Source organism: Aureobasidium melanogenum (assembly GCF_000721775.1).
Source record: "Aureobasidium melanogenum CBS 110374 unplaced genomic scaffold scaffold_2, whole genome shotgun sequence".
Lineage (NCBI taxonomy): Eukaryota > Fungi > Ascomycota > Dothideomycetes > Dothideales > Saccotheciaceae > Aureobasidium > Aureobasidium melanogenum.
Window position 1 is genome coordinate 1,116,249 of NW_024470054.1, and position 21,084 is coordinate 1,137,332.

General features: G+C 50.7%; 8 protein-coding genes across 8 annotated transcripts; 3 read left to right on the top strand and 5 right to left on the bottom strand.

The window, feature by feature from the left end:
• Positions 1 to 759: 759 nt before the first annotated feature.
• On the top strand, positions 760 to 1,935 carry M437DRAFT_39711 (Metallo-dependent phosphatase; the record flags this gene model as incomplete). Its single annotated transcript, XM_041020062.1, has 1 exon — positions 760 to 1,935. The coding sequence occupies one exon, from the start codon at positions 760 to 762 to the stop codon at positions 1,933 to 1,935; it is 1,176 nt and encodes a 391-aa protein (XP_040883657.1).
• Positions 1,936 to 5,029: 3,094 nt separating this feature from the next.
• M437DRAFT_39908 (Nucleotidyltransferase) lies at positions 5,030 to 6,610 on the bottom strand (the record flags this gene model as incomplete). Its single annotated transcript, XM_041020096.1, has 4 exons — positions 5,030 to 5,640; positions 5,695 to 5,913; positions 5,972 to 6,043; positions 6,097 to 6,610. Coding segments are annotated over 4 exons (1,416 nt in total), but the record flags the coding sequence as incomplete, so codon positions are not given.
• Positions 6,611 to 7,719: 1,109 nt separating this feature from the next.
• M437DRAFT_81118 (Isochorismatase hydrolase) lies at positions 7,720 to 8,446 on the bottom strand (the record flags this gene model as incomplete). The annotated part of the gene is made up of 3 exons (XM_041027492.1): positions 7,720 to 8,293; positions 8,354 to 8,369; positions 8,425 to 8,446. The coding sequence occupies 3 exons, from the start codon at positions 8,444 to 8,446 to the stop codon at positions 7,720 to 7,722; spliced, it is 612 nt and encodes a 203-aa protein (XP_040883659.1).
• A 514-nt stretch (positions 8,447 to 8,960) lies between these two features.
• Positions 8,961 to 10,681, bottom strand: M437DRAFT_72189 (EF-hand protein; the record flags this gene model as incomplete). Its single annotated transcript, XM_041025809.1, has 5 exons — positions 8,961 to 8,995; positions 9,052 to 9,264; positions 9,332 to 9,452; positions 9,660 to 9,716; positions 10,679 to 10,681. 5 exons carry the CDS (start codon positions 10,679 to 10,681, stop codon positions 8,961 to 8,963), a joined length of 429 nt encoding a protein of 142 aa, XP_040883660.1.
• Positions 10,682 to 11,532: 851 nt separating this feature from the next.
• M437DRAFT_62826 (acetate kinase) lies at positions 11,533 to 12,900 on the bottom strand (the record flags this gene model as incomplete). The annotated part of the gene is made up of 3 exons (XM_041024156.1): positions 11,533 to 12,315; positions 12,370 to 12,466; positions 12,515 to 12,900. The coding sequence occupies 3 exons, from the start codon at positions 12,898 to 12,900 to the stop codon at positions 11,533 to 11,535; spliced, it is 1,266 nt and encodes a 421-aa protein (XP_040883661.1).
• Positions 12,901 to 14,857: 1,957 nt separating this feature from the next.
• On the top strand, positions 14,858 to 15,698 carry M437DRAFT_12051 (pali-domain-containing protein; the record flags this gene model as incomplete). The annotated part of the gene is made up of 2 exons (XM_041018642.1): positions 14,858 to 15,044; positions 15,097 to 15,698. Coding segments are annotated over 2 exons (789 nt in total), but the record flags the coding sequence as incomplete, so codon positions are not given.
• A 2,251-nt stretch (positions 15,699 to 17,949) lies between these two features.
• M437DRAFT_38794 (60S ribosomal protein L37) lies at positions 17,950 to 18,494 on the top strand (the record flags this gene model as incomplete). The annotated part of the gene is made up of 3 exons (XM_041019898.1): positions 17,950 to 18,010; positions 18,102 to 18,173; positions 18,349 to 18,494. Coding segments are annotated over 3 exons (279 nt in total), but the record flags the coding sequence as incomplete, so codon positions are not given.
• Positions 18,495 to 19,219: 725 nt separating this feature from the next.
• Positions 19,220 to 20,539, bottom strand: M437DRAFT_18118 (Annexin; the record flags this gene model as incomplete). Its single annotated transcript, XM_041018937.1, has 2 exons — positions 19,220 to 19,498; positions 19,580 to 20,539. Coding segments are annotated over 2 exons (1,239 nt in total), but the record flags the coding sequence as incomplete, so codon positions are not given.
• Positions 20,540 to 21,084: the final 545 nt, after the last annotated feature.

Consider the following 21,084-nt stretch of genomic DNA (forward strand, 5'->3'; position numbering starts at 1 on the left):
AAGGACCTCGTCACACGTGTAGCATCAACCACAATTGCTGGAAACAGCGCTCATTCACAGAAAGCGATCATCTCAATGACTCGCAATAGACACTTTCCTAACTTGAGGATGATGGTGTATTCTGCTGACTGCACTTGTCCCAGCCTACTTCATATGCCGTCTTTTCCTGCTGGATAGAGTTGCCGGCATGACAATGCCTCTTGATGTGGTTACTCTATGGAATCAGAGTTCCGCTCTGTTCCCTGTTGTCACTCTGAGCCACCCGACAGAGCACGTCGCCCAGAGATGCCGCGCGGCTTGGCAGGCAATCCTCCTTTCGTCTGCTTGATGAGCCAAAGAATAAATTGGTCGTGATCGATCTTAGCCCTGCTCATTGCAGCCCTGAGGAGGCTTTCATCAACCCTCCTTTCTCCTACGACCCGCTTTGTATTTCAACGCCGTTGCTTGTGATATTGCTTTGCGACATTTAGACTTCATGTTTCCTCACATGACGCGGTCATGACTTCGACAGCCCATCCTTCCGCCCGCTACTCGTACCATTCTTCCCAATGGCATCCTAATAACCCACCCCTTATTGATCGCGTTGTGAATAACTGGCACCGCCAAGAGGAGAAACGCTCAGAAAGATCGCATTACTACTCGGACTCGGACGAAGACGACGACGACCGTGAACTTACCCATTGTTGCGATCTCGACTCAGACGCCTCGTTCATCAACCTCTGTCATGCTTTCTGCGCAAACCGCAAAGTCCGCCGCGCAATGTTCTTGATCGCAGTCGCCTTCCTCGCTCTTTACTTCCTGTTCAATGGCCTCCTCCTTCCGGCATGGCGAGAACGACAGGCTATAGAAGAAGGTCTCGACAATCCCGAATCCTTTGGTCATCAGGTTCCCGATCCGTTCAGTGGCATTACACAATTACAACAAATACCACACAAATATGTGCCCGGTGGTGCATCCGATCCGGATGGCAAGAGACGTCTAATTTTCATTGGCGACATACACGGCTGCAAGAACGAACTTCTTGAACTGTTGAAGGTTGTCGGATTCAACAAGGAAATGGACAAGATTATTGCGACTGGCGATGTCATCGCAAAAGGGCCTGACTCTCCTGGTGTCATAGACACGCTAATGTCTCTTGATGCTCTATCCGTGCGTGGTAATCACGAAGACCGTGTCTTGTTGGCTGCCAATGCGCGAACCACCGCCGAAAGTCCTGCCGAAAGCAATGACGAGTCCTCCACAGATGTCTCGGCTGCGTCAAGAGGTGCTGGACTCAAAGGAGAGGCTCTTCTTGACTACCTCAAACCGCGCCATCTCAAGTGGCTTCGTTCGCTCCCACTGATCATTCATATTCCTGCACTTGCTCCACCAAAGCGTCCTGCTCCAACGACTTCTGTCGCAGACACTCTCAGTAAGAAGAAGCCAAAGAAGACTTTCCAGATCTTAGATGATATCAATATCGTACATGCTGGCCTCGTCCCGTCTGTGCCTCTCCTTCGACAAGATCCCTTTTCTGTCATGAACATGAGATCCATGTCACCAACCAACCATGTGCCTAGCGAGAACCGCAAGAGAGGCATCCCATGGGAACGTGTCTGGGGATGGTACAACGACCGCATTGCACGCACTCACTCAACGTTCATGTCTTGGCTGTTCGGTTTTACTACCGAGTCTTCAGAAGCCAGTGAATGGTGGAAATCATGGCATGGCATGCACAGCAGCAGAGACGATGATGGGGAAGCACAAACATTGATCAAACATTCGAAACCATCTGTTGTCGTGTATGGCCATGACAGTCCTCGTGGCCTGAATCTACACAGATGGAGCAAGGGCCTTGACAGTGGCTGTGTCAATGGCGATCAGCTCTCTGCCATGGTCCTGAACGCCTGGGGCCAAGCAGAGATTGTCCAGGTAGACTGCAAGCACCGCAAATGAGTGCTTCACAAAAATCTGCAACAATTGGAGTTTTGGGAAACCATACTTGAGCATTTTCATACATACACAGCATCGGGATGGCGTTTCTGAGCGATTTAGATTTTTTTCTTCTTTTTTTTTTCTTCTCGTAGATGAGCCACGAAACATCTATACATATATAACTTTCTTTCATCACTGTCGAGGCTATTTCTGTTCTCGTTGCGAGTACCTTGTTATCTAACAGCTCGGTCCTTATGTGCACCGAAGAGTCAAAATGGGTCGCCGATGTTTGAGAGCAAGCAGCAAAGCGCTAGTCTCTTATCACTTCTCAGCCATGAGATGATGTTGCATCTGGAAAGCCTTTTGCTCTTGCTGCTACCATAATGAGGGGTCAACAGTTCTTTCTCTCACGGGCGGCAGATTTGAAGTACATGTTACATGGTATAAGGTATACCTCGATGAACAATGGTAGGCAATTGGTTTAAGGAATTGATTCGGGAGATTTACAGAGATGCAGATGCCCCCTGCATTCCTCGAGACAGACAAAGGGAGGCGCGACAGAAAGTGACCATTGTCAAGCATGAACAGCAAAAGACAATTCTATTCTGACCGCTCAAACCTACACTCTCACAGATACGGTACACAATAGATAATTTCAACTTTTTTTGTGATCATTTTTGTCCTTTTTATCTGTGTGTCTTCCTTCTTTCCGGGTTTGCCGTTCTATACATCGCAAGAGAAGAAAACCCCGATGGTGCTTTAGACCCTTTTCGATACCATATGCATTTGTCTCTGCCAAAGGCGCCATGCAAAAAAAAAACTCGTTTCTAAGCACCCTGATCCATGCCCACGCGATGCCGAAATGGAAGAATGGCTGCTGCTGAAAAAAAGAAAACGAAAATGAGAAAATGAGAAAATCGACATGAAGAGAGACAAGGAAAACGCTCAATGGTATCTTTTGTGTGAAGAAAAACATGAAGATGTGTTCCTGTGCTTCCCGCTCTTTTTTTGCTCCGATTTGTTGCACAATCCATATGGTGCGCTTTCTCCCTTTGTCGCTTATATTCATATTTTTGTGGCCTTTCAAAACATGAAACAAAATCCAGATATGTGAAACAGTGCTTCCTTTCGATCATGCAGATAGTTTTCATCATCTGCCTCCAGCAAAACGTCAAAGCGATAATGGCAAGCAGAAACCTGGGCCGGGTATCCAATCATCCAGGTCCACTGCAATCCAGCCGCTCGCTTATCCGCCCTTTCTATCGGCTTCGTTGGCAGGCAAGGGCTCTCCACCGCCAGTCTTGGGTGCATGTGAACCTTTGGACGCTGTGTTGGATTTGCTCTTCTTATGTCCCTTTCTTGCTGGAGCTTGCTGCCAAGAATTGTTGGTGTTGTTCGAAGGAGTTTGATGTTTACCACCGTCGCCGCGGTTCGAGTTCCCGTTCTGAGACTTTGAGGCCGCTTCTGCGTGCTTGCCATTGACGATCTGAACGTTTTGCGCAAGTTTGTGGTGAGGTCCAGGTTTGGAGGACTCGGCTGCTCTACCAAGGGCGGGTGATGGCGTACGTATCTCAGCAACGGGCGAGAGAAGCGGTCCTGTAATCGCGTGAATAGAAGCAGCTTGCGTGACATCGCTAAGGCTGGATGGAGCAGCGTGGTTTGTATCTTGGGCTCGCGAGACGGATGCAGCATGGTTCGAGATTCCTTGAGGGTCAGGGGCGTTTTGTCTCCAGACAGGTGTCGGAACATTTTGGGCTACATGAGCTGGCAACGAAGGCTCGGCTGTGTGCCCATTCGTACGATTGGCGAAATGTCTAGGGGCGGCTTCAGCTGTGTCATGCTGCTTACCATTGGTATGAAACATGGACGCATCCAAGGACATCTGTTGGATCTGCTCAGTTGGGACCAAATCGGGAGTGGCATCACTGGTCTTCTGAGGCATTGGAGTTGAGGCTATCGTCATAGACGGCTGTCGTTGTCTCGCGCTTGCCATGTTGGATCCATTCACGATAACGGGTCCCTGGTTATCATTGAGCCTGGGTTGGACCGGCATGGTTTGAAGTGGCTGTGGGGAGAAAGGTTGAGAACCAGCAATTGGGTGCGCAGACGCCGAGCTTGAGTGGCGACGACCACCAGCAAACGGTGAAGGCGAACGGGACAGATGACGCATACCATCAGAAACAGGCATTCCAAGCTCAGGAGATATGCGTCTGTCAGGTAGCGGAGCAATGTCTCTTAGCTGAGGAACTTGTACCAAGTTGCTACTCTGGAACTGAGGAATAAGCTGGGGAGACTGCCCGACGTAGTAGCCGACATATTCCTTAGGCATGGCGGTCTCGGTAGGGAAGACGCCATTGGCTTGTCTTACTGAACCATTTGGCTGCATCTGGGGGAATTGCTGCACTGATCGTGACAACATATATGGGGTGGCGATAGCGCCAGACACATCGTAGCCTGGGTGAGCAAGACCTTGTAGAGTCAACGGGTTGGGGTAGGAGCGTCCAGGCTGAGACTGTGAACGAGCCGAGGCGTTAGTTGTGCCTTCCGTGATAGACCCGCGATGTACCCCTCTGCGCAAAGTAGGGGTTGCGCTCTGGAGTGAAGGAGAAGAAGGGCCAACAATGGTGTCCTCAGTGTTTCTTGATTGAGACAATGGTGAGGGCGGAGGATATCTTGCGGGATAGTGATATAGGTAGCCAGGCAAAAGTGGTGGTGCTGTCGTAGGCGAATTGTCGAAAGTCCTTGCATTGTGCGGACTTGGGATAGTGTTCGCAAATTGTCGGGAACGAGGTGAGGTACCTAGATCAATTCCACGAGCTTGCGCCTGGACCTGAACTTGTTGCAACTGGGCCTGTGTTTGCTGTTGTTGTAGAAGCTGATTCCTCAAAGCTTCCTGCTGGGCTTGTAAGAAGCGATACTGCTTGTAGAGTTGGTTATGCAGCTGATCAGTCGATATGGATGTGGTTGAGAAGTAATCTGCAGGGTTAGGGATCCCGACCGGCGGGCTCATAACGTATGGCATCCTTTGGTTACCATAAGCTGTTCCACTCGAAGATCTACGACCATTTCGCTGATTAGACGCATTGCGGTTGTTCCTTGCGCCATTCCCGTTTCCTCGTCCTTGGTTATTCCCATTGTTCGGCCGTCCAGACTGGGAAGCACTTCGTGTGAGGATAGGTTTAGGCTTAGGTGTCGGCCTTTGGAAGATGTTCTTTTCAACCACCGGCCACTCGAACTGCGCGCAACATTCTTCAAGACCAGAGCCATCCTTCAACAGATCAAATGCTCTTCGGATCTCCTTGTGTATGCCCGTGAAAGCGTAGAGGTCAGCAGAATTTCCAAGATTCCGTTGCGTGTTGAATGGCTCCTCGACGCAAAGGCGATTGTGCGACTCCTTCTCCATGTGGTTGCTTGTGTCCCATCCCTTCTCTTTGCGTGGAAGCGGCTTCCCTTCCTTCACTGAGACCACATGCTCTCCATAGTCGAAGACATAGCCGTAGTATCGAAAGAAGTGAAACATGAGCTGACCCAAGCTTTCAGAATTGCCTTTTCCATAACCACGCAGCTCTTCTAGGTTATCGGCAAATGCTGAAGGCTGGCCGTTGACTTGGATGGAGCGAGAACCGGGCATCTTCTGGAGGGAGGGGAGGATAGGCGGGTCGCGGGTCTGCAAGAAATTGAGAATCATGCATATCCATGTGTAGGAACTAATAGTGCCTCCAAAGGCTGCGAGAAGTAATTAGCGTACAGGCTTTAACCAGCCAAGGCAGGGGCGCGCACCAGCATCGTTCAATATTCTCCTTTTCGTCCAGTACTTGATGATCTTAGCAAGCGGCCGTACTCGCTCGTCGATCTGGACATATGTCTTAATCATGCGCGTGTTCTCGAGAGCCAGTGGGTTGTTGACGTTGAGATCGCACGCGAGTTGCAGTTCCGGATCCCACATCTTGACAATCGGAACCTTTGCGCCTGCTCTGCAGACAACGTTTTGCATGCCATCTGCCAAAGGTAAGCTTGAGCGTACGACGACAAAAAAAAATTGCCCAGAACTACTTACGTCGATGCAGAACAGCAGCCAAGGTGTGCATGGACTCGAGCGCTTTCAAAGGTGTGGTTACACAAACATCAACTGCGAGCAACAATCAGCACATGACGATCAGAGCCGAGCATGAATATGCGCACCATCAGAGTCGTTCGAGCTGAGCAGGTTCCCTGAGGATCCAAACACATTGACTCTTATCTCATTGCCGGGCCATTCTCCGTTCAAGATATCCTCTAATTTCTGGACGAGTTTCCGTCTTCTTTCTTCGCTCTCTTCTGTCGGCAATAATCGATCATAGAGCTCTCTCATGTCGCCACTCAATTTTTCATCCTGCTCTGGATCGAGAGCCACCTTGGGCTCTTCTGTCGGCGGCGGTAACGGAACATCGCCACCTTCAAGGTATGGGATTCGTCGTGTTCTGTACTCAGGGCCGGCCTCGAATCTACAAAACTCTTGCGTCGGTTTCGCTGCGATCGGAGTACCGGTAGACCCGGGGACTGCTGAGTGAGGAGAGTTGTGTCCTAGCGTCTTGCTGGGAGAAGGCGATCGCGAACGGAACCGAAGGTCTCGCGGATGTTGATGCGGCGTGGAGGGTACGGAATTTGATTGCTGGGAATTTGTCGAACGTCTTTGGGCGAACGAAGCAGCTGCCATGTTTGAGGTATGACTAGACGTCATGAAGATGTTCCAACGTGGTTGGCCTTGCAGGTAATCCTCATGCTCGAACTTCGGAAGACTTGATCGATATGCCGCGGGGGTGTTGCTGGCACGGCGACAGCAGACAGGGATCGAATGTGTCGGCAGACCAGCTGAGCCCAGGAGAGGTGGTCAGAACGTATGCGAGAATATTCGAGAGGGTTGCAGGTGCGTGAGCGATCTGGTCGACGGAGGCGCTTGTGGCACACCCGGTCCAATGTCCTTGGATTCCCTTTGTCTCTTTCAAACACGGGCTTCTGCGGGCGCTGGTTTTGAGAAATGCAGGAACAAGAGCAAACGACTATGAACACCAGAGAGTCGATGGACAGGCGGAGCAAACCAGGAAGTGGCGGCCGAGTTGGGCGTTGTGAATGGGGAAGGCAGGATGGGTAAAGTGTTTCCTTGTCTTTGCTTTGTGTGCTTCTAGACGAGAGAATGATGGAGAAGACGTCGGGATCGTCTCTTATGCAACCCCCTGCTTTACACTGCGCAGTTTCTGGCAGCAATCGACCGGGTATTGCAACGACTGATACGCTGCTTCTTTGCGCTTGTTTAGAAGACCAAGATGCACCTATTCACTTGTTTCTCTCGCTCTGTTCATTCACAGGCCCTGAAACATCATCATCGGAAGGCGCTTGGGCCTCCTCTCCTACTCGACTCGCATAAATCAGTCATTGAATTTCCATGTATTTGTGACCTTGACCCGATTTCTTTTTTTCAACAAACGGCAATCAGTTCCGAGCCATTCGTGTCCTCTGTTTCGGTTAACTTATCTTGTGCCTCGGCCGTCTTCTCGTGCATCTCCTGATCGGTTAGCAGCAGTCTCGGGTTAGGAAGCAAGGCTGAATGACCGAGGCCTCTTACCAAAAATGCTGCACTCGTGTAAGACAAAGAAATGGAAGCCAATACACCATCCGAGAGCACCGAAATACGAAAGACTCGAATTTTGCTATCCAGCCTGGGCCTATCATGTTCGCAATCACACCGTTCTGCACAATAGATGCTACATTGAACTTGTAACTCGCGCGCTTGCCGAAACTTATCAATTCAACTACTGTGATTAACCTCTAGATTCTGCACAAAGCCTGGAGACCCTCCTTTGTCTTGGAATTATATTCCTTGACCAAACCTGCGATTTGCTTAAACTCTGGAACCGAAGCATCGCCCATGCATTCGTAGAGCCACGACTCGCTAGTGGTGACAATTGCGCCCTCAGCTCTCAATCTTGCCAATGCGATTGGGACTTCCTCCTTGTTGCAGCTGCTGACAGCATCGGCAATAATGTAAACCTTGTGTCCTTCCCTAAGCAGGTCAAGTGTCGTCTGTGTAACGCAGATGTGGCTCTCGATACCAACAATGATGACCTCTCTTTTCTCACCACCGAGCTTCTTGAAAGCGTCGCGTATCTCAGGCACAAACATTGAGAAAGCACTCTTGTCAACATGGGCATGGGTCTGTATGCCTCCTGGACTGTCCAGACCGAGCTCACTGCATGTCTCTCCCAGTTTAGCGCGCAGTTGAGTTGTTGCAAAAACAGGAATGTCGAGTATCTGGCAAGCCTTGAGTAGCTTCTGAGTCGTGCTGATCACACGTCCGTACTCGTAGATGGCCGAGCGAAACTTCTCTTGAAGATCGCATATGCTGTCCGCAAGGTGAGCGATAGATCACTAGAGTATGATCAAGCAACATTGATGGTCTTACAAGAGAGCGGGTTTGACTGTATAATTGTTAGTCTAGATGCATACTGCTAGTTGGACACATGTTGTAAGTACCAAGTCTTCGGGTGGCAGCCATGTTTGAACGCCCTGTTTGGTATCGATGTAGACTCAATCAATTCTTTGAACAAGTTATCTATCACTTGATATGCGATACTGTTTGTCTGTTCGGTAGAATGACCACCTCCACTTCCCTTTGACCCGGCAGGTCATCCCGTCATGTCTCCCCCACAATCAGGGCCGAAGCCGCTTCTGGCCAGCCTCACCCTGCACAAGGGACGTTTGATTTGCGGGAGGCTTCTGGTCCCTGACTCCTTGTCAACACATAACATAAAGTCAACCTGAAACAAATGCTTGAAATTAGAATAACTACAGTCCGTACGAGATCGATTGTCACGCTGTCAAGAATTCAGAAACCAGAAGGCCAGGTTGGCATTGATGAAGATTCAATTCAAAGGGCTTGCTCAAAAGTCAAGTCCAGCAGTAATAAGCATAAGCTCTCAGGTATCTCTCAGGTCGTGACGGTCATGGGAAACCGCATGATTGTATCTCAAAGTGCTCTTCTCCATATGCACCGATGTCCGGCGCTACTTCTACTTCTGCATCATAAGTTGGACGAACTCGTTGTCTGGCGGATAAAGTCAGCGCAGTCCATTCACGGCCGATATAACAATGTAGACTTACAGTCGATTCTGCCGTCGCCGTCCTGGTCGGCCTCTCTGATCATCTCATCGACCTCGTCGTCAGTCAACTTCTCGCCGATCGAGGTCATGACATGGCGAAGCTCAGCGGCCGAGATAAAACCGTTGTTGTCGCGGTCAAAGACCTTGAAGGCCTCTCTGATCTCCTCCTCGGAGTCCGTGTCCTTCATCTTGCGGGCCATCATGGTCAGGAACTCTGTTGGGGGATAGACGTCAGCTTCCTGGTTTGCACGAGAGCAGTTCAGGATGGGGCTGAGACTAACCAGGGAAGTCGATAGTTCCGTTGTTGTCAGCGTCCACCTCGTTGATCATGTCCTGGAGCTCCGACTCGCTAGGGTTCTGGCCGAGAGAGCGCATGACGGTGCCCAACTCCTTGGTGGTGATCTGACCTGTGCGGTTTTGTTAATACGGCTTGTCCTGGTGCGGTGGGTACTCGTGTCGATAGATGGGATTGGAGAGAGGTGAATAGGAAGCTGAAGAGACGTACCATCGCCATCCTTGTCCTGTGAGAGGGTTAGTATGGCTGCGACAAGTTGGGTGCCTAGACGCGCAAAGCGCAGGGAGGATGGAAGGTAGGCAGCGGAGACTTACAAAGAGAGAGAAGGCTTCCTTGAATTCAGAGACTTGCTCTTCGGTCAGCGAGTCGGCCTGTGGGTGGTGTCAGCAAGTGCAATGGCGGTAGAGGGCATCAGCAGCAAGCGCCTCCTGAGCATGGCGGGGCTGATTGAGCGACAAGGGGTGAGGCTACCATTTTTGCGATATGAGTTGTGGACGAGAGTGTATCGAAAGGTGGATAGAGGAGAAGCTGGCGTTTCGGATGGGTATGCGACTAGACCAGAATGCAAGAAACGGGAGTGTTGTGTTGTCGGGAGAGGAGGAGGCAGAATGCTTGATTCGGCCTGTTTCACAGTTGCTGGGCGGGAGCTGCTCTGTGCCTCCGCCGTGCTTGATTGCCCACGTCAGCAACCACCTTGACCCTGTCCCCAAGCATCTACAAGTTCCAACCCAGATGCGAAAGTGACACAACACCAAAGTTTCCCATGCCGCCGTCTCTTGTTCCATGTTGATCCAAAGTCTTCTCATAACCGCGCATCATGTGGCGCGATAGAACCAACCTGTACTGCATCCCAAAGCAACAATCCACTACTGCTCCAAACTGACCATGTCTCCCTGCCTAGCTTCATTTCATATCGCCAGTCCTATTCGCATCATCCTACCACCAAAAAGTCTCGAATCGCAGGAGGCTTCGCAGACAATGCCGCTGAATCTGAAGAAACCAGAGGACTCATGTCCGCTGGTGCTTTCGACGATGGAGATGCCGTGATTGAAATGGACCGTCTACCTCCGCGCTGGCTCGACGTCCAAGACCAAGTCACCGAATGGTTGGAGAACATCACAAAGCAAATCAAAAAGTTGGACCAGTTGTGCCAGAAGCACGTGCTACCAGGCTTCGACGATGAGCAGGTCAAAAAGAGGGAAGAGCGCGAGATCGAGTCTATGACCCAGGAGATTACAAGAGGCTTCCAGACCTGTCAACGCGCTATTCGCCGTATCGACAATATGGTCAAAGAGTCGCAGCAAACCGGAAGTCTAAGTCGAGGGGAGGAGACCATGGCACAGAACCTCAAAGTCTCGCTGGCTACGAGGGTAGGAGACAGCAGCGCATTGTTCCGCAAGAAGCAGTCTGCCTACCTCAAGAGTATGTCTCGTACCCTACTTTCAAAACATCTAGTCGTTGTGACTAACGACTACTGCAGAACTACGCGCACTCGGCGGCATGAACTCACCTCTCGATCGAGCCACTTCCCCTGTTCAGAATCCCTACACTGATCCCTCCCTGATGGACTCCGAGATCGATCGCAGCTCAGCACAAACCACACTCTTACAAACCAAACAAAAGCAACGCTCTGCCGGCTTGCATGATTCGACCATTGCCCAGCGAGAGCGCGAAATCGAAGACATCGCACAAGGCATCATCGACTTGTCCAACATCTTCCAGGAGCTGCAAACCATGGTCATTGACCAAGGCAGCATGTTGGACCGTATCGATTACAATGTTGAGAACATGGCAACAGAAGTCAAACAAGCCGAGAAGGAATTGAAGGTCGCTACCGGTTACCAGAAGAAATCGACAAAGCGAAAGATCATCTTGCTGCTGATCCTCATAATCGCTGGTATGTTCATCTTGTTGATGATCAAACCCAAGAGTCGCAGTGCCCCTGCACCAACTCCTCCGCCGGCACCTGTTGCGCCAGCAGAACCTCCTGTCCAGCCTCCCAAACCGCCACCACGACGGAACGTGGTCTTGGACGAGCTTATAGGCACGAGCAAGGATTGGCGAAGGCGGAAGCGAACGATTAATGAGTTTGTGAGTTTTTAAAGATTAATAATGCTATACATTTCATTGCGGCCCATCATTATTGCAACTTGGTCATTCACGGCTTTTTGTACGTCCAGAACCCCATTAGGCCTGCTTTCGGAAGTCATCTGCCTTCTGAACACACTGCCTTGCCATCTCGGTCTGTTCATCCGTTTGACAGATGAGGACTCTGTGCTTGGATCCAGATTTCGTGATGTCCACCACTTGCTTGTCATCAGGTTTCTTGTTCTTCTCCTGGTCAAGTTCAAAGCCAAGACAACCCAGTTGCTCGACCACACGAGAACGTAGCTCAACTCCCTTTTCTCCAATACCACCAGCAAAGACCAGGGCATCCAGCTTGCCTCCCATCTTAACGTAGTAACCGCCCACAAAGTTCAGAATCTTGTCGACGAACAGGTTGAAGGCGAGTTGACAATCTTTGTCACCTTGCTCTGCTTTTGAGCTGATGACACCAAAGTCAGTGGTTCCAGCAATTGCACTCCAACCACTCTTCTTGTTGAGGATCTCTTCAGCCTCGGTGATGTGCAGCTCCTTAGTGCTGCTGCGACTGGGCTTTCCAGCTGTGTGGGTAAAGTGGAAGATTAGACTGGGGTCGACAGAGCCTGATCTGGTTGCACCAGGAAGACCAGCCAAGGGGGTCAAGCCCATGGTAGTATCGAAGGATTTTCCATCGACGATGGCACAGGCAGAGGCACCACTGCCAAGGTGAAGAGCGATGATGTTGAGAGAGTCGGCGGGTTTGTTCAGAGACTCTGCCACTGATCTGGTGATGAACGCATATGAGAGACCATGGAAGCCGTACTTGCGAAGCTTGTTGGTCTTTGCTCGCTTTTGGTCAATGGGGTATGTGCGGATGTGTTCTGGGATCTGAGATATGCCATGTCAGATTGGGTTCTTGTTCTCTTTGCATGTCGCACTTACAGAAGAGTGGAACGCCGAGTCGAAGAAAGCAATGTTGGTTGCTGCGGGCAGTTGTTCGTGGACAGCTTTGACAATAGTCAAGGCACCTGCGTTGTGGCTTGAATGCTGATTAGCTGTGATCAGGAATCGAGCTTCAAAGACTTACAGAGGCGCCAGATCAGAGAGTTCTTCGATCTGATGATAGGTCTCCCTATCAATTCTCGTAGGCTTGTCAAACTCTCCTCCATGAACTACTCTATGGCATGCAAACTCAATATCCTCCTTGTTCTTGAGTTCAGGCAGACCATCATCGTTCAAGAGGTGCTCAAGGATGTATTTGAAAGCATCTTCTTGAGAACTGGCACCTTCAATCTTCTGATCCTTGACTTTGTGGTCTCCGCGTTTGTATGTGAGTGTTGAGGGAGGTGCAGTCAATCCAGCAACGGACACTTCAGCAAGCTGAGATGGCTCGGTGTCCTTGGAAGTTCCCTTGAAGACTGAGACTTTGACGGACGAAGAGCCGGCGTTGATAGCTAGGATGACTTTGGACATTTTGATCTTCCTTAACTGAAAGCAAGGTTGTTCTGTTGAGCTTCTGAAAGATGCCCTTTTGTGACAGGGAACATGACGCAATGCGAGGTTGATCATCCCACTCCGGACTTGCCGAAGCATGTGAACATGACTTCAAGCTGGTCCCGACACCCTGGCTTGTATCCATAACAGACCTCAGAATAAAAGGTCAAGCAGTTCTTGTTGAGCATCAAATACGCCTCCGTGAGCGGGCGTAGACAAGAAGCTGTAAAATTGATTGAAATAACCGTAGACACAACATCGGCGGTCCTTCGTGCTCTTACTCAATCGAAAGCTTCGAAAGAAAAGGTTGCCAAAATCCACAGACGAATCACCAATACCAGCGTAACCGCCTGAGGTCCACTGACGAGTAGTGTCGCTGTTGCCAATGTCACGACAGTCAAAACATTGTGCATTTCAACAGCTGTTTTGGCTTAAGTCTATACATCAATGGTAGGCTTGCTCCCGAATGGGAACTGGTATGACATGGTCTTGAACAGCACGCCAACTAGTTGTCATGTCAGACTGCAAACGTGCATGACGTGCGGACTACTGCTAGGTGGTAGAACAGCTGACAGTTGCATCTTGTTTTCGTTTCGTGCGTTTCGAGACTGTTAAGCTTGATCTCTGCCAAGGGCACAAAAGAGCCGACTTTGCTGCCAAGAATGTGTTGCCCTATCGCTTTGTCGCTATCGATATGGTCCGATCGCATGGACTGTTACGGCCCGAGGTCGAGCAGCGGAGAAAGAAGATGTAAAATCTGTTGCTACGATGTGTTATATGAATTCAGAAGGGTACCTGCCTTAGCTTTGACACGACAGCGCGCTTGCGGAATGATAGTTTCAGCTTCACGAAGATCATCATGTGTCTATATTATGAGTAGTTTTTTCTGACTACAGGCGTCGACCTCGCACGACAGCGGGTGAGAAGCGGCAAGCAGTCGGCTATCTATACGACTTCATCAAAGGAGATACCTGCTGGCTTGTTGGGCTTGATAGGCCAAGCCTCATCCTTACCTTCCAGGTCAAGGGGTTGTCGAGAACCAGATATTGCGGGGATTTAAAGTTGAAGCTAGCGCAGTCGAGGGGTTCGACAGAATAACAGAAGCAAGATAGAAGGACATGTTCAGAGAAGAGAGCAGCTGTCAATCAAGCGATACAGGTCTTGGTCGATGCAGGCCAAGTGGGAATCAAGCAGGAGAGCAAGTGGCATGCAGCTGAGATTAGATGCGACATGGATAAGAGATGAGGCATTGGCGCAACACGTCGAATCAAGTTTAATGAGGCTGGACTAAGAAAAGTTAGTGGCTTTCCGTCTTCTGGGGGTGCCGCGTGCTCGTCTCGGACTCGAGACGGCCTGAATCTCATCACATGTTGCAGATGTCATTGATGGTTGCAAGTGGATAGCATCAGGTCGAAGAAGAGAAACGTTTGCCAGTTGCACAGGCGATGCAGAAGCGAAGAAAGGGAAGGACACGGCAACAGGTCGTGAGATAACGGGTCTACTGGCGTTGGCCGGGCTGCCACGAGCTGTGGGTTGGTCGTTGGTGTGGAGAGGGGACAAGAAGTAGAAGATGGAAAGCTACGGTGGTTAGGCCCTGCCTCGATTGCGCGCCACAACTTAGCCCCCCTCTCTATTGTCCCATTCGATCCCACGAACGACGTGCTGGTTGCGCCGTGTCTTGCGACGACGTCTGCTGCGTTTTCTCCTTCTGCCGTCTGCTGCTCACCAGGCTTTTCTCTTTTACCCATCCGCGTGTCCCTCCTGCTGCGCCTCCATTCTCCTTTAGTCTTGCCTCGCATCGCTCGAGTGCAAAGAACACACTCGCTCTGGAGCAGAACCGCATTTCCACACACACAAACACATTACCATAATACTGCCATCGCTGTCGTGTCGTATACGCCCACGCCAGACGAGACCACGTCCTAAGCCGCTCATCATGGTGCGGCCAGCGACTCCGCTTTCTGTTCTATTCTTCATCGCCTTCGTTTTGCTGTTGCTGAGCACGCTTTCTACGCCCATTATCCAAGCCATTCCCCTGGCCCAATTCGATGGTGTCGACTTTGGAGTCTTTGGTTATTGTCAGAATGGAAAATGCAGTTCCTTGAGGGTTGGTTACGACACAGGTACGCTACATCTGTCAGGGCACGCCGATCACCTTTCTGACTCGTCTTGTAGACAAACTATTCTCAGCCGCCGACAACAATGAATTCTCTCTACCGTCGAGTACTCGAGCCTCGCTCTCGTCCATTCTCATCGTCCATCCTGTCGCAGCTTTCTTGACCCTCATTTGCTTCGCCCTGGCTGTCGCAGCCCACTTCCACTCGCCGGCCCACTCTCCTCGCTATCTTCTGGCTCTGCTCATCCTGACATTCCCCACACTCCTTGTTGCTCTCTTAGCTTTCCTGGTCGACATTCTCTTGTTCGTTCCGCATATGCAGTGGGGAGGATGGATTGTTCTGGCAGCTACCATCCTCATTATTGCTTCCGGTGTCGTTACTTGCGCTATGAGAAGGACTCTGGTATCAAGAAAGGCTCGCAAGAAGCGCATTGCTGAGAATGCTGAGATGAACGGCGCCAACTACTACAACAACATGCAGAGTGAGCGCCTCATGGCTGATGAGCTACCTAGAGCGGATAGCCCCCCACCCATGGATGGCACTTTCGATAACGCCAAAGGACCTCAATTTGCAGCCTTCGAGACCAAGAGCAATGAGAGGAGAAGTGACGATCGCGCACCACTCAACCCTAGAGCGCCGTCTGTGACCAGCAACAATACTGCTCCTAGTGCGCGCCCCATGGATGACGATCTTCCTCCCATGCCTGCTCAACCCGCAGACCCTTACAACTCTCAGCAGAATGGCAACCCTCCCATAATGTTGATGCGTCAAACTTCTGATGGCTCACACGTTCCTCAAGACCCAAACCGCATGGGACCCCCACCTCCTGGCTACGGACGAGGCAGAGGCGGCGGCTACCCTGCTCGTGGAGGTTACGGCCCCCCTAGGGGTGGATTTGCACCACGAGGCTCCTTCGGTCCTGGTCCAAGAGGTGGTTATGGTCCTGGCAGAGGCGGCCCGCAGGGTATGAGAGGCCCTCCTCCTCCTGGCTGGAACGGTCCACAAGGCAGAGGAATGGGTCCTGGTCCTGGTCCTGGCTTTGGCCCTGGCCCCGGCCCAATGATGGGTCGCGGTCAGCGTAACCCTCCTCCAGGCTACAGCAACGACCCTCTTCCCCCTCCTGGTGTTGGTCCTTTCCCACGTAGAAATGGCTCTCCCGAAGAACCTGCCAATGGCGAGATCATCGGTCAGGCCATCGAAATGGACGAAAGAACCGGAAGTCCTGCAATCCAGTCGCCTGTCCGATACGAACATGACGTGCCTGGTATGATTGGTGCAGCTCAGCCGATGCCGCGCCCTCGCAGAGACATCACTCCAGTCAATCAGAGACAGCCAAGTGGAGGTGAACCTGTCACTCCATCAAGCATCTATTCGGAATCAACATATGTGCAACCACGAGTCGGATGGGATGCACCTCCTGTTCCTAGACATGCCCCTGCACCAGCGGCTCAGATGAATGCTGCACCTCCTCTCTCACCTATCCAGGCTTCTCCAACATCTCGTCATAGACGCGCTGGTTCTGAGTCTTACTATGAAGATGTCGATCCTCGCTTTGCTGCCGCTGATGAGTCGTCTATGGTCGGTGCTCCGATCCCGACAACTTTGACTCCTGGTCCTCAGATCCCTACTGTGCGCCACCCTACGCCCGAACGCCTGCAAATTGGTCAGAACCATGAAGGGCCATCTCTGGAGAGGGACAGCTCGTATGAGAACATCGAGGGTGCATTGTCTCCTGCCATGTCTGACACCAGTAACTTCACGTCGGTAAGTCAGCGTGGTGTCAACCCGAACTGGCGTCCGCCACCAGGTTATGGCCCTGGACCAGCGATGAGCCTACCACAGCAACGCAGGAACGAACAGAATGACATGATTCTTGGACAGAATCCAGACTTCATGTTGCCTGGCATGCGCGGTGCAGCTCGAGGCGGTCGCGGCAGAGGCATGCCACGTCCTAACCCCACCGGACTGACTCCTCCTGGCCGTTACCCGAGTGCGATGTAAGGCCGTTGATGCCAAATAATGTTTATGTACTTTTACCTTTCTGGTGGATAGGGCTGGTCTTTATTTCGATTCTAGACGAACGCATCTTTTTACGTGGCGCTTGATGAATTGGCGGCGAGAAGGCGTTTTGAAAACAAGCCATTCTGCTTTTTTATAGTATAGCATGTTCGGTTCGCTCACGGCACAAAAGTACATGTATCGGTGACGCATTGGACGACTGAATGATATATAGATGTCAGAGAATTCAGACACATGATTCAAGAAATTGTACCACAATTGACCGAGACTCGCGTATGACCGTGAACACTGCATGTACAATGCCCACTGGAGGGTGGAGGGTGGAGATGATCTTGGCTGTAGTCTAAACTTGGGCTCTAAAGAAGATTGTGTGTTAAGCAGTAAATCTTGATCAATTACCGTACCAATCACCATTTCCTCGAAGTGCGAGCCTTCTTGCTAGGTTGATGAAAAGTGAAAGGACAACACGAATTGATGGTTATGCAAGCAAGCGATGGAAGTGTTCTAGAATTGGCGGGACTGTATTTTTTGGTGTAAGGCGATCAAATATACGTCGAGCCTCAGAGTTTGTGTGTCGCTTGCTGAAAAGAACATCAAGAGCAGCAAGATACTCGAGCTGTTATCTATGTTCGAAAAGTGAATGGTCAAGGAAGGAGCGATGGTCAAGCGGAGCGGCAAATCCCCGGCCGCACCCACCTTGCCAAGACGTGAAGCGGTCCGCGACGCACCAGACAGAATTCGCAAAGCCCACCTGAGATTTCTCGAACAGACAGCGACACGACCGACCCTCTCACAGCCAGCCGCACAGTCGATACTTCAAAATGAGTTAGTCGCCGCCCGTATACTCTCGTCAGAGCGATGGAATCTGGATAACTAACATCTGCGCGCAGCCAAGGGTACTGGATCTTTCGGCAAGCGCCACAACAAGACGCACGTTCTGTGCAGACGCTGCGGTATGCACTCCCACCACCTCTACGACCGACGACGACGAACGCTCTCGATCAATCTCCTGGATCCGAAATGCTGACGGACCATCGAATACAGGCTCCCGCTCTCTCCACGTCCAGAAGCACACTTGCTCCAACTGCGGCTACCCTAGCGCTAGCATCAGAAAGTGTACGTTCCGATCCTATACATACTCCTCCAACACGATCACTATACCTCCGACACTGCCATCATGGCCTACGAACAACCGATCGACATTTCCCGACACATGAACACCCGCACCCGAACCACTACACATTCCTCCTCTCAAACATAAGAACATTACATCTGACATGAAGCAACACAGTCAACTGGGGCGAGAAGGCCAAGAGAAGAAAGACCACCGGTACCGGCCGCATGCGCTCATTGAAGCTCGTCTCCCGCAAGTTCAGCAACGGCTTCCGCAACGGCACCCCCAAGGGCGCCCGTGGCCCCCAGAACGCCTCCGCCTAAACGATGACTTCTCCTTGAAAGAAAAAGGATGGGGTTGATCAAATCATCTGAATGACACAAAAACGCGCGTTGTTGCTTAGGTTCAGGCATTGATTCAGGGGAGTTTCTTCTTTTATCGGCATTAGGGCAATGAGATTATTTTGCACAAACCATAATGTGGATGCTTTCTCCCAACTGGTCATGGTCTTTAGCCTGTGGCTGCCCGCCGTGGAGAGGGGAAAAAAGAGAATATGAAGAGAAATGACAAAACTTCATCTGGCTGTCCAAAACAACGAAAAGACAAGAGAGAGCGTGCTGGAAAAGTGGCTCTCGTCTACGAGCCCTTTTGCCAGGCAAAGTCGTATGAACTGTTCCGAAAATGACCTGCTTTTGTTTCCTTGCTCGTTCGCATGACTTTTAGTGTGATCATCTTGAGTACTGGACTACCATCACGACCTTGACTACTTGCATGCCGACCTTGGTGCACATGACTTGAGTTCAGACATGCCCCCAATGTCGACATACTCTTTCTACTATCTTTAGGTCACAACCACCCTAAGCCCTTCACACTGTGCTTATAAGAGATTGAAAGACATCAACTTTTAACAATATGTGCTGTATATGTCTGAAAAACCAACATGATAAGAACAAACATCATAAGTATCGTGAAGCCCATCATCATCTCATCCATTCATATCTCATCGCCCCCATCATCTCTCATCCTTCCCTCTCCCACTCACTCATACCTTACAAATCTCAAACATGAACTCTCTGAAGTCACCTTTTGTGGCATCCTCAACAGCTTGGTCGAGTTCCTTGTGATACTTCTCGACATATTCGCGCTTGACACGAGCTAAATGTGCTTGGTCCCAGTGCACGCGGATGAGTCTGGAGATGAGGAGTTCGTAGCGGAGTTCTTCGGTGTGGTTGTGGGTGCTAATGTCGGAGATGGCGTGGTGCAGGAGGAGGGCGTCTCGTGCTGGGCGGTTGATTGCTCCGTTGAGGACGTGGGTGCTTACTTCTCCCTGTAATCAGATCTGATCAGTATTGTTGCCAATGTTACGGTAACGTCTGATGGGACATGAGTGTCGAAAGGAGAGACTTACCACAAGATTATTGCTCTTCTTCAATGCCTCCCTCGCGAAATTGACACCGAAACGACGTTCATATGCCTTCAACACCTCTCGCAAGTGTGCATCGCTCCTTCTAACCACAATCTCCAACATGGTGCTTTCTCCGCCTTCCTTGGCTATCAAGCACCTGTTCAACACATCCACATCCTTGTCAACATATTGCCTCGGGTACACCTCATTTTCCTCTTGTCTCCTAGCTTCCAGTGCAGTCAAGACGGCAACACTGAACTTATTTGGCTTAAGTTCCTTTTCCATACACCGGATCAAATCATCATTGTACCGTTTATCCTTGAAGGACTCTGTGATTTGTCGTATTTCGGCATTACTGCGTCCCATCAAGCTTTCAATCAGTAACTCGCGTCTACTGCTGTGGGACTGATACCAAAAATTTGCCCAATAGCCTTCGCTCTCATATCTTCCCAACGCACACACATAAACTGCTTTTCCAAAGTTGCCGGAGAGTTTGAGTTTCATGTGTTTGGCAATGTTGATGCCTCTGCCTTGAACTTTGACATGTTTCTTGTACTCCTTTCGCAGTTCGAGAATTTGGTCGTGGGTTAGTTTGGGAAGGATTGTGCAGATTGTGTCGACGTCGATTCTGTGGTGCGAGATTGCTTCGTTGAGGGCTAGAGCGTCTTTTTCTGCGTCGTAGAGTCTGGCTCGCTTTTTGGGTTCTGCGCTGGAGAAGTCGATTTTGGAGGTGCTGCTTCTGGAGCGTCTGTGGTGTTTGCTGTCGGAGGATGGACCGGGTGAGAGTGAGGATAACTTGTCGAGATCACTGTCTGAAGATAATCTCATTGGTGCTATCATGGGAGATACGGATTGATAGGTTCCTCGATATGCTTCTAGCAAGGGACTGGGTGGAGGTAATGTCCCAGCTGAGTCTGGTCTGTTGCCACTGACTGACAGACGGTCCATACGCACATTCAGACCGAGATTGGCCTGTTTGGAGATACCAGGAGTCACATCGACAGTCTGAGCCTTGAGGGATATTTGAGATTGCTTTCCAGCAGTCGGACTGTACGTTTGAGTCTCATAGCGTGCTGATGGCTGATCAGGTCTAGTCTGCGAATATTGATATTGCTGAGACTGTCCAGAAGGAGGTTTAGAAGTCGTATACTGGGGCTCCTGATAACTGCCAGACGGAGGATAATGATAAGAGGTAGTGGTATAGCCCGCTGGCGAAGATGCCCGCTGACTACTCACACTACTCCCACGACCCCTTCTAGATTCCGGCAATGGCAGAGTCCCATACGCCAGATCGGCATCATCATCGTGTGCGTCCCTAGACGCAACATACCCCGGTCGTTCATGCGGTGGAAGATCCTTGTAGTCGCCCATATCAATGTCATGTGGTACAGTGGGGTAAGGCAGTTGTCCCACAACAGGATAAGGAAGATGTTGTCCATCGCTACGCAACCCACTTCCGGAGTTGACAATATATCCGTCGTCAAAGTCACCGGGCATGGGAGGCATGG